Genomic DNA, 11,793 nt, shown 5'->3' on the forward strand with positions numbered 1-11,793 from the left:
ACTGAGTGTGATTTCCAGGGAAGACTCTGGGAAATCAGGCTTGCCCGTTTGTCCTTGCCTCCTCCTCAAGCTGCCAGGAATTTCAAAGGGATGGCCGATGGCCAAGTAGCTATGTTGGAATACAAGGTGACCTTGAAAGATGTGCTACTTCTGTATCAGTCTTGGACAAGCTTCTCTCTCTCTCTCTGCATACTGTTTTATGAAAGAGACATACACCGCTTCTGATTTAAGCCACAGCTGATTTGGGTTTTTGTTAAATGTAATCAAACCCAATCCTGCCTCTGATACCATGATGATTCTTTGCACTTTTCAAAGTATAGTGGGTTTTTTGTTTTGTTTTGTTTTGGTTTTGTGAGACAGGGTTTCTCTGTATAGCCCTGGCTGTCCTGGAACTCACTTTGTAAACCAGGCTGGCCTGGAACTCAGAAATCCGCCTGCCTCTGCCTCCCAAGTACTGGGATTAAGCGACCACTCTGCTCGGCTTGGTTTCTTTAACCAAATTCTAGCCTTCTAAGAAAGTCAAGGCACTTGTAAAGTCAGAAGAGGAGGCCTGAGGTGACACAATGAAAGACTTACCCAGTGCTATACCCTTGTCCCCCAGGAGGAGAGCGGGCTCTGAAAGCCAAGGCTGCCTCATCCTAAAGATTTTGAAGCCTTTTAAAATATTTTGATTGGTAAGTGTGGCTATTTTTAAAAAGCAGAAATTTAAGCACAACATTTCTTCTGTCAAAAGATCAGCTAACAAGGGACTTCAGAGTCACTGACTTAAAAACATTCAAGTTTGCTTCCAGAATAAGTACTGCCACATCAATCGAAGTGTAACTCGAAGCATTGTTCTAGGGAACAGTGACAGAGCTGCATTGTCAACAGGTAAAGACATCTTGAATCAGCAATTAGGAAAATGAACGTGTGTCTGCTCTAAAAGCCTAGCAGACTTGATTAACGGAGAGCTGACAAAGTCTTTCAGAGGGAAAAAGCAGAAGCAGAACTTTCTTGTTCCAATGCAAGCAAAACTGGTCACATGGATTCAACATGGAAGAGTTTTAATGAGACAAATGTCAAACAAGCACATCAACTTCTTAAAGAAAATCCAAAAGTTTAATTACAAAACCCTTGTACAGAAACCTGGCAATTCAATAGCTCCAAACACATGTACACAATATTTCATTTTCTAAAACTTGCCAGAAAGAAAGCCCCTCATCTCCCTTCCCCAGCTGCTCCTGTGTTTTAGTAAAGAGCAAGAATGGAATGTGCAACACTGAGCTGCTAAGTGCTTCCTTCTTGACGAGGGCTAGTAGGTGCAGGAGCAGCGATGAACCTTCTGGGGAAATAAACCCTTGTGCCAGCCTGCACCCTGACCTCCTCCTCTGCTGAGCATGGGTGTGTGTGTGTGTGTGGGTGGGGGGGGGGGGGGGGGGGGGGGGAGAAGGTGGAACAGACCAGTTCTACACAGCCTGACTGAATCCCAGCCACTTAGTGCAGCTGCTGGGAGAGAGAGGCAGTATTTGAAAGGAAGTGACTGCTGTGACAAGGATTCCATCCTGGAGATTCTCGTTATCCTCCAGAATTCTGGCTACGCAAATGTGCCCAGACAAGATGAGGTATCACATCTGTATAGAGGAGATGATGATCTTTGGACCAAGCCGTGAAGATCAGTGCTACGGAAACGGTGCAGAACTGCATACAGAGAGAAAGAGCAATATGAGGAAGAAGGAAGGGCAGGAAGCATCTGGCTGAAGACAGACAAACTCCCAGAACCGCTTGGGTGTCCTTCTGCCACAGACAGTGAGTTCTAGCATGGGCTTAGCAGGCAAGCAATCTAAGAAGCAAAAATAGCAGATAAGGGTGGGGAGTTGGGACAGCACGCAGGCAGCAGAGCTGGCTGGCTGTGCAGCAGTGAGTGACAACCGGGTCTTTTTCTAAATGAGTGGTATGTGGGTTTCAGTGCATGAAGTTCCATGTGCTCACATAGCTCCTTACCACTGCTGCTCCCTTTGGACTATCTAATAGAGCACATAGGAGAGAGCGCAGCTCGGAGAAGATGGGTGGGGTGTGCAGCCACAGCATGGGGGCTCTGGCTTATGGGCAGATTGTGAGGGACCACATTCCATCCCTGCCTTTGGTGGCCTAGTGCCTAGATAACAGGCTTAGCATGCTCTGCTTTGGTTCCAAAGATATCAGCTGCCACCTCTATCCTTGTGCTCTAGAGCATAAAAGGAAAATAAAAAAAACAAATCAAACCCCAAGCCTACAACCAGACCAAACCCCAAACCAACCCAAAAACCGAAACCCAACCCAAAAACGGAGAACCAACCCTGAGGAGAGAAACAGAACCTGTTTGTTTTTGTGGTTAAACAACAAGAACATTCCTTAGTAAGGGGAGGGAGAGAAGGAAGCTATTTTTCCACATAGATTCCATACATTTGGCAGTTAGTGGCTACAGAGGAAAGCGAAACACAAGCGGATTCCACTATGCCTTTTTGTGAGCTCAAGAGACTTCTAGAGAAGTTCCCATCATCTTAATGCACGAACCTGTGCACTGAAGACAGTGTTGCTCAGTTTCCACTTAGTCACACCAAATGTGCATCACTTTCCTCCTCCCTCTCTGCCAGTGACCTTTTCCTCAGCAGAAGTGCTCCACAAGACACTGCCAACAGATGGGGACTGGTGAGCCTTGCTGTGGCTGGGATTCCATGTCTGAACAGGAGCAATGCTCAGAGATCAGCAGGCAGGACCAGCAAGGAAGGAGGGAGCATTGTCCTTCAGGGCAGCAACCACAGAGCCTGCTGAGGGGCTGGCACCCACTGAGCACCATGCAGGGCAGGAAACACTGCCTGGCTCCACAGGGCACTGTCAACAAGAAGCTCTGTTCTTTGGAGTCACAGCAGGGCAGTGATGGAGAAGGCTGGGTCCATCCAATGAGAATTCTCCTTCAAAGCCCCGCTGAGCAACAAAACCCAGAGGTCAGAAAATGGAGATGTGTAACTTGGTGGGAGTGAAGAAAAGCAGTCCCCCCAGAGGCATTTAAAAAAGTGACATCCGGGTAAGGAAACTGGAGTGGGACTGTAAGGATGAGAAATCTTCCTCTGCTGGGGAGAGAAGGAAGATGTCAGTCTTGGGGTCGCTGTGGTCAGAAGAATGTATGCAGATCCACTTCAGCAGAGATGGAAATGAGAGGACTCCAGGAAGTCTTCGAAGAGAGTGAGGGGCTGTACACTTTCAGAGCTGCTCACAGGGCATCATTCCCACAGAGTTCACGCATCCATCTTTGTTGCTCCCTCACACAGCTTCCTGGGATGAAAGCATTTCACTTACTGACAATTCTTTCACAGGAAGGGATCTGTAGTCCTCCGCCCCATCTTAGTTCAAATGTTCATGGGTGGCTTCTCACTGCACAAGTGCACACACTACATCTTGGAGCACTAAGATCTAAATAGAGAGAGAAAAAGAAACAAACAAACACCAAAAAGGTAACTGCCAGTCAGAAGGAGTTCTGGATTTAAAGGGAGTTCTGGAGTTCTAGGGTTATGGATTTAAAAATGCTTTGCTTGATTTTTTTTGAGAGGGTTGTAATGGGAAAATATGAAATAAAGACCTCATAAAGCTGTAGGCAGACAAAAGTGAGATGCTACAGACATTTCAATGAGAAATATGGTCCTGCTCTAGACCTGGATCCAAGAAAGCCAAGCATTCGGCAGCTACTCATCAAAAAGCAATGATCAGAAAACTCTGATGAGGGAACTTAGTGGCCTACTTCAGTCCACAGGACGTACGGTCAATCAAAGCCAATTTTCCTTAAGGATAAAACTGAGGATATCTGTTTGTACAGAAATGTGTTTATGTATGCTATCAACCATTTTCTTACTGATTAAAAATAGTCATTTTAGACCAGCAAGATGGCTTAGTGGGTAAAGAAGTTGCCCGCCACTCCTAGTGACCTGAGTTCAGTCTCTGGGAGAAAGAGAACCAACTCCTGGAAGTTGTTTGTAATCTCCATACCCACATTGTAGCATGTCTATGTCCATGTGCATAGATAAAAACAGACAGACAGATACAACGAATAAAATGTAATAAAAATTACATAAAAATAATAATCTCTAATCTTCAAATAGCCAACCTCTGTGATTCAATAGAAACTAGGCAATACACAGACTATGACAGTCATGGGTGATCATGTCTCAACATAAACACCCTCCTAGTTCCTTGTGTCTCTATCTGCTAGTTAGCCACAAGAAACGTGACAGCTAGGGTAATTCTTCCATTGTATTCTATAAAAACATACTAGAAATGGCTGGCCCAAAGTCAGTAAGATCATAACCACTGTATTTACCTTAATGCTTTGTTGTAAGTTTATTTTTGTTTTTTGTTTTGGATTTTTGAGACAGGGTTTCTCTGTATAGCAACTCACTCTGTAGACTAGGCTGGCCTCGAACTCAGAAATCTGCCTGCCTCTGCCTCCCAAGTGTTGGGATTAAAGGTGTGCACCACCACTGCCCGGCTTTGTAAGTTTTGAGTACCTTAGCTCTACTACCACACTGTCATGTTAGGGCTATGCTTCAAGGCTCTTGAATGACAGTTTACACAATCATGTTTAGCCCTGGCATCTTCAAATGCCACGTCTCACCTCTTTGGGATATACATACACATAACACACACGCGCACATGCGCGTACACACACACACACACACACACACACACACACACAGATTTCTAAAGGCCTTTTCCAGCTCTGATATGCTTCTCTAACACTTGTAAACTTGTGGCCTAGGAGCTTCACTTTAGTCACTGGCTCCTGACAGTAGAAGGAAGCCTTTGCCAAGCTGGTGTCAGAGTAATTAATTGCACCATGAGTGCTGGGGACATCAGGCTTAGCTGTCTGTCTATACATATTTGTATAATGAGACCAAGCTAGTATTAATCACAGTCTTTCTAATTGTTCCATTTGACAGCTGTGGGTGGGGGGCTTAGTTATGTTTGCATTGTAAATTGTAAGATCTGTGATAATAGAACAGTTTCAGACATTTTTTTTTCAAGGACAAAATACTTTTGGTTAAAAATCAAGGAGACTGCTAATGGCCTAGGTTTTTCAAAGATTCTCCAGCGAGCAGCCACTACAGTTTATGGCCTTATGGTAGACAGCTTTAGGAGAGTCTTACTGGCATATGCTCAAAGTGAAAAGCCACTTTTGGCTCCATCCTCGAATTCATTGCCCTCTCCTTAGGTGAGGAGGCTCCATGTTATCAATTACCGATTTCTCTCACAATCTTCCATGCTGAGTCTCCCAGCTCTCTCTTTTTAAGCCTACAAGAGTGCTAATTGAAAACACTGTGTGAGAAGGAAGATGAGCTCCTGAGAATCCCAGGCCTAGATTTACAAGCTGTTTCCTTCATAAGTGGAGGCACCGATGCTGTGTCTCCATTCTCTAGGGAGGCCAGCCGTCTCTTAGAAGTACAGTCCATCCCATCTGGCTGCTTGCTACAAGGATAATCTTGTTCTCATTTAGGCACAGCCAAAACTAAAGAATAATGAATAGTCTTGTATGGTTACCACCCAAAGGCTCAACCAAGAAGGATAAATACTATATTGTCTCTTTGTCTCTGCTAGCAAATGCTGCCTCATTAGATAGAGAGATATGGGCCTTATATGTTCTCAAATGTGTTGCTCAAACTCTAAACCAAGCTAGACTCCAGGTCACATGGATGAGGGTGCTCCTGTATTTGAAGGACAGAGATTCAAGCACACACTATTCCTTAGGAGCATTCTGCTAGTGATTTGTGTGTGAGTTCATGTTTTAATCTATTTGTTTTTATTTCATGGGCATTGTTGTTTTGCATGTATGTCTGTGTGAAGGTGGAGAATCCCCTGGAACTGGAGTCATAGGCAGTTGTGAGGTGCCATGTGGAGCTGGGAATTGAACTTGGGTCTTCTGAAAAAGAAACCAGAGCTCTTAACCAGTGAGCCATCTCTCCAGCCCATCACTTGTGTTTTTTAATACATGGCTTTATCACTAATGTGGTCCAACTCTAAGATTTCCAACCAGATTAAATGTCTGTAGGTAAGAAACAATTTAATCAACAGACTGTAGGGCTGCATGTTACCCATCTCTAGGAATTACAGTGAACAAACCCTGCTTTCACCTAAGAATGTTGTCTGTCCAGATGTGGCAGTACAAGACACCTTTAATCCCATGTTTGCAAAGGAGAGGCAGGAGAATCTCTATGAATTTGAGGCCAGCATGACTTACATTGTAAGTCATGGGCCAGCCAGGGCTGAACAGGGAGACCTTGTCTTAAATAGAAATGGTATCTGATGACTGTCTGTTAGTACCAAAAAGTCTCTGTGGGCAGTTCTCTTTTGGAAATGTACTTTCTATCTACCTCCTCTCAAAGAATGTAACACTTGCTGGTACTCAATTGTTGCCTTTCTTTTCATGCATGCATTCATTCATTCACTCACTCATTCATGTGAGTGATGTACATGTGAGGAAAGGTGTCCACAGAGGTCAGAGGAGGGCATGAGATCTCTTGGAGCTGGAGTTACAGGCAGTTGTGAGTGCTGGGAATTGAACCTGGGTCCTCTGGAAGTACAGCAAGTGTTCTTAATTGATGAGTCATTTCCTCAGTCTTCTTTACTTTCTTTTAAAGACAGGCTCTCTCTCTATAGTCCGGGACAGACCTGACTGAAATTCACTATGTAGACCAGGCTAGCCTTGAACTCTGTTGGGATTAAAAGCATGAGCCACCATGCTTAGCCTCCTTCTAAATTTCTTTCTTTTCTTTTTTTAAAGATAGGGTTTTGGCATGCTAGCCTAGATCAGGTTGACCTTGAACCTCTGGTGACTCATTGTTTTTGTTTTTGTTTTTTAGTATAGAATAGAGTTTATTCAGGGCATGGGGAGGGGAGTTAAGAGGGTAAGGGAGGCAGAGAGAAGAAGAGGGTAGAGACATAGAGGCCGGCCATGGCCACATGGAGGGGAGTGGAAGGGAATGGAGAGTATGGGGGCAAGAGGCAAGAGCGTAGAGGTTAAGAGCCTGCCTTTATCTTCCAAGTGCTGGGATTACAGGCTCAGCTTCACTCTTTGTTTGTTTTACAGGATGTGGGTGAGTGTTTGTGTGCATACCCATCCGAGGCTGTCATTTCTCAAGAGCCATCTACCTTCATTCTTTAGAGAAAGGTTTTTCACTGGCCAAGCTGACTGGCCAGCAAGGCCAGGAGCCACTGTCTCCTCCTCGTCCTCAGTGAGGGAACTAAAGGTGCGTCACCACAGCTGGCTTTTGCGTGGCTTCTGGGACGAAACTTCAGGACACTTAACAGCCGAGCTACCACTCTATACCCTTTTGTTTGCTTTTTCAGATAATTTCACTGGTGCTAGCACCATGCTGGTCTTGAACTCATAATCCTCTTGCCTCAGCCTCAGAAGGGTATGTGCTACTATGGCTGGCTTTTTTAAAAAAAGATTTATTTATTTATTTTATGTATATGAGTACACTGTAGCTCCACAGATGGTTGTGAGCTATCATGTGGTTGCTGGGAATTGAACTCAGGACCTCTGCTTGCTTGGGCTCCACTCACTCCAGCTCAAAGATTTATTTATTATATGTAAGTACACTGTAGCTGTCTTCAGACATACCAGAAGAGAGGGCCTGAGATCTCATTACGGGTGGTTGTAAGCCACCATGTGGTTGCTGGGATTTGAACTGAGGACCTTTGGAAGAGCAGTCAGTGCTCTTAACAACTGAGCCATCTCACTAGCCCCCAACACCCCTTTAAACCTTTAAAATTAAGACATCAATTGCTTCACTGAAGTTTAGTTTATATTAGCATTTAACATACAATGGGTAGAACTGCTACTGAATGGTGAATAAGAACACTTATTTATATAGGATTAAATATACAAGTTCCCATTAGCTATTTATAAGTTAGCACTACTCATCAGGTTAGAGACAGATTAACAGGTGAATGCTGTTTATTTTGTTTTGAGAACTACTTTTTGGGTGATTTCCCTTAAACTTTCCCACAGAGTCCTCAAGACCTGTTGGAAATCAGTAAGGGGCAAAACTAGAACTGAGTTCCGACAACAAAAACCATGCTGCTTCCATTAAACATGTCTGACACATGTCTAAGAAACCACCTCACGTCTGTTTTTAATGTCACTGAGAAAGACTTCTAGCAATTACACAGCAGGAATCTACGTCAAGCCTCCACCTCAGTTACTTAGTGCAGCTCCAGGTTTTAGCAGTCTTGATGGTCTGAGGACTGAAGGGCTGGCACTAAGTGTCACATGGGTGAGCACTCACCAGTGCTTAACGATCAAGCCTGTTCACAACCTCTCGGACTGTAGCTATGAAGTTTTCGTTGTCTTGGGGATTAGCTAAAATTATACTGTGCAATCTGTTCATGTATGAGTCAATGGTGTCCACTGTTGGTATTTCTCCACTTCCTGAAGTGAGATAAGAAGACACAGTAAGAAAACTTTCCCGTGCAGTTCAGCTCATGATATTTAACAAATCCATGCCAAAAAAAAAAAAGAAAAAAAAAATCATGACACTAATGTAATTTACTCCACAGACAGTTTAACTGCCTAGGAGACAATTCTAGCCCTGGAAGACAGGAAGCTAATCTTTATATTCTGTGATGGTTTGGATGAGAAACATCCCCATAGGCTCATATGTTTCAGCACTTGGCCCCTGGTTGATGGCAATGTTGTGGGATATGAAACAAGGTGGAGGTAAGACACAGGAGAGGCCTCCCTTCGGAGCTGGTATCTTTGTTCCACTTCAGTTAGCTCCCTGCTGCTGCTTTTGGTTGCAGATGTGCTCTGCTCTGGCTACTTGGCCTGCGACTTCACTCCCCACCACGATGGACCCTCTATAACCATAAACCAAAGTAAATTCTCTCTTCTCTAAGTCTCTTTTGGTCATGATGTTTTATGACAGCAATGATAAATAACTAATACATACTCTAAGCCAGAAGTTCTCAACCGTGGGTAGCAAACCCTTTTTTGGGGGAGGGACTCAGCGACCCTTTCACAGGGTTACCTAAGACCATCAGAAACCACAGATATTTACATTACGTTTCACAACAGTGGCAAAATTACAATTATGAAGTAGCAACAAAGTAATTTTATGGTTGGGGACCAGCACAACACAAGGAGCTGTACTAAAGGGTTGCAGCATTAGAAGGGTTGAGAACCACTGCTCTAAAGAGAAGGGCAATGAAATACAGTTTATAGTAGAGCAGGTCTGAGACTGCCAGAGTTTGCTCTGAATATTACCCAAATGAAAGTGTAGTAGGAATGCTGGTGTGGTTTTCCTTCCTATTAAAGCACAGATAAATACAAGGCAGATCTGGTAGAAGAAAGTGCTCTCCTTAGGCTTGGTCACTCCACCGACCACATGGTTCTGAGTATCAAATTAGGTTTAATGGTAAGCAATAGGTTACATTAAAACAGAAGTGGACAAAAGTCTAAATCACCAGTGAATTTGAAAGTCTGGATGAGTTTAATAAATATGGACAATCTATAATAGGTCTCATTAAAAATCTTTTTTTTCTTTTTCTCTTTGTTTTGAGACAGGGTCTCACTACGTAGTCCTGGGTATCCTGGAACTAGATCAGGCCAGTGTGGAAACTCATAGAGATCCACATGCCTCTGCATCCCAAGTGTTGAGATTAAAAGTGTACAACACCATGCCTAGCTTGTTTCGTTTTTTGAGAGAGGATTTATGTAGCTCAGGCTGTCAGGGAGTTCTCAGGTAGACCAAGCTGGTCTCCAACTCATAGATATCTTCCTGCCTCTGCCTCTTGCCATGCCCAGCCCGCACTGAAAATCTTGACAGGATTTTTTTCCCCTCCTCTTTTCCTCTTGGGAGACACTGCAGCTTCTCCACATTAATAGTAATGTAAACAGCACCCCATCACCGTCCTCCCTACTGCCCCTGCCACTGGCAGTGTGGGAAGAGGATGACATTACCAGGCAAGGGCATGCTGGCAAAGCTGCTGGTCAACATTTGCCGCAGGGTTTCCAGGTGCTGCTGAAGGACGGTGTTTCGGCTCCGCTCCTGGATCACATCAACCTCCAGCTTCTCCACTGCTGTGCGCATGCTCTCCACATGCTTCTGTAGGGCTGCGTTCCTTTCTTCAAACTCCATGTTGGATTTCCGAAGCTGACGGAGCTCTGCCTCTCGAGCTGAGGACACATGCCCCCCCAGAATGCGTGGTAAGAGAAGTGTCTGACAAGTCCCCGCTACTCTTCTGTGAAGTTCTACTTGGCTGTCTCTCATTAGCTACCACCTCATCTCCCAAGTCTCTTTATGACACCACAGATAGCAATTTCAACAACCATACGCCTGGCTCCCCAGAGCTATTTTAATTCTTAAAGCAACACATTCTATACACAAGACTACAACAAACAGTGGTAATTCCCACCATTCGGCTAGATTTTGCTTTTTAAAGTGAGAAGCCTGAAGGGCTACTACACAGGGTATCTGGGAGGACTGGGTAAGCATAGCTGTGGTTACCTATCTGTCCTGCAGTGGGATCAATTTGTTATTTTTCTTTTGTTCTTTTAAAAAAAGATTTATTTATTTTTATGTGTAAGGGTATTTTGCCTATATGTATATCTATATATCACATATGTGCCTGATGCCCACAGAGACCAGGATAAATGTATTAAATTCCATGGAACTAGAATTATAAATTGCCATGTGAATGCTGGGACTGGAACCTGCATCCTCTGGAAGAGGTGCCAGTGCTCATAGCCACTAAGCCATCTCTCCAGGCCTCTGAACTTTGCAGTTTCTTACTTTGTATTCTGGATTATAAATTTTCATTTGTATAGAGGGTTCTAGGCTCTCTATCAAAGAGCACAGCATTAGTGATTTATATTTATTTCTTTTGACCCAGAGAGCAAAGAAACTTTGGGTGCATTGCCCTTGCTTTCTCTTACTGGTCACAGGGTGAAATAACAGCCATTCTTCGCAGCAGAGTCTTCTCCAGTCCTAAGGAGGGCTATCAGCCGGTGCTTCTGAGCAATGAAATCCCTTCTCAAAGACCCAGGGAACACACACACACACACACACACACACACACACACACACACACACAAAATATAACAGTAATCACCTTTGCTGTGGTTCAGGAATTCTTCGGTAAATATAGGGATATCAAAAACAGAGCGTTCCTTTACCTCTGTTTCTTTCTATGAATCAAGAACAAGAGTTAATTTTTAGAAGGTAAATACTACTGCCCAAGACACAAGGATCATGTCTTCCTTAGAGAGATAGATGGTGAGCAGGAATCAGACCAGGAGAGCCTGGGAGGGAAATATATTCACCTCATTAGAATGGAACGTCAGAGAGCTGAAGCAGTTAGTATTAGATCTCTTAGGTGTATGGCTGCTGGGGAGTGAAGGACTTTAAAACAAACCCACATGCATTTCACTAATGAAGACAGCAGAAGCCTTTTCTTAGCCCTGAGCTGTGAATAGTCAACAGTGGAGAGCTGTGCATGTGGCTGGGTTAGGAATTTAAAAAGGGGCATTTCCAGTTGTTCCTACTGGTTTCCCATTTAAGCACTATCTGAGATAGGAGTATGCAATCTAGATTTGCTGAGTAGAAAATAAGGATTCTAAGCAGAGATCTGCCAGTGAGCAATCATAATGGCATTCCACTGCTACTTCTTTCTGTTTACAAGGGGCAGTTTATCTTTGGGGCTCTTGAAGACTTTTCTTCAGACATAGGAAAAACAAATAAACCCAAGAAGCTAGAAATAGCCAGGCACTACAAATAAAAAAAA

The 11,793-nt window shown here is 43.9% G+C and overlaps 1 protein-coding gene and 1 long non-coding RNA gene across 5 annotated transcripts in view; one reads left to right on the top strand and one right to left on the bottom strand.

The window, feature by feature from the left end:
* Positions 1-1,026: 1,026 nt before the first annotated feature.
* Hmg20a (high mobility group 20A) overlaps positions 1,027-11,793 on the bottom strand; it is an 80,703-nt gene continuing 69,936 nt past the window's right edge. For 2 of the 3 annotated variants that reach the window (XM_031346248.1, XM_031346245.1), the window contains exons 7-10: positions 11,122-11,197; positions 9,971-10,186; positions 8,298-8,440; positions 1,027-3,429 (exon numbers count right to left, since the gene is read on the bottom strand). In XM_031346248.1, the coding sequence (XP_031202108.1) occupies positions 8,304-8,440; positions 9,971-10,186; positions 11,122-11,197 (429 nt within the window). In that variant the 3' untranslated portion in view covers positions 1,027-3,429; positions 8,298-8,303. The remainder of the gene's footprint in view (positions 3,430-8,297; positions 8,441-9,970; positions 10,187-11,121; positions 11,198-11,793) is intronic. The other variant, XM_031346246.1, reaches the window with a different exon arrangement.
* The window catches only part of LOC116073923, a 14,076-nt gene continuing 12,618 nt past the window's right edge, over positions 10,336-11,793 (top strand). For both annotated transcript variants that reach the window (XR_004111967.1, XR_004111966.1), the window contains exon 1: positions 10,336-10,497. This is a non-coding gene — a long non-coding RNA (uncharacterized LOC116073923). The remainder of the gene's footprint in view (positions 10,498-11,793) is intronic.

Source organism: Mastomys coucha, unplaced genomic scaffold (assembly GCF_008632895.1).
Source record: "Mastomys coucha isolate ucsf_1 unplaced genomic scaffold, UCSF_Mcou_1 pScaffold23, whole genome shotgun sequence".
Lineage (NCBI taxonomy): Eukaryota > Metazoa > Chordata > Mammalia > Rodentia > Muridae > Mastomys > Mastomys coucha.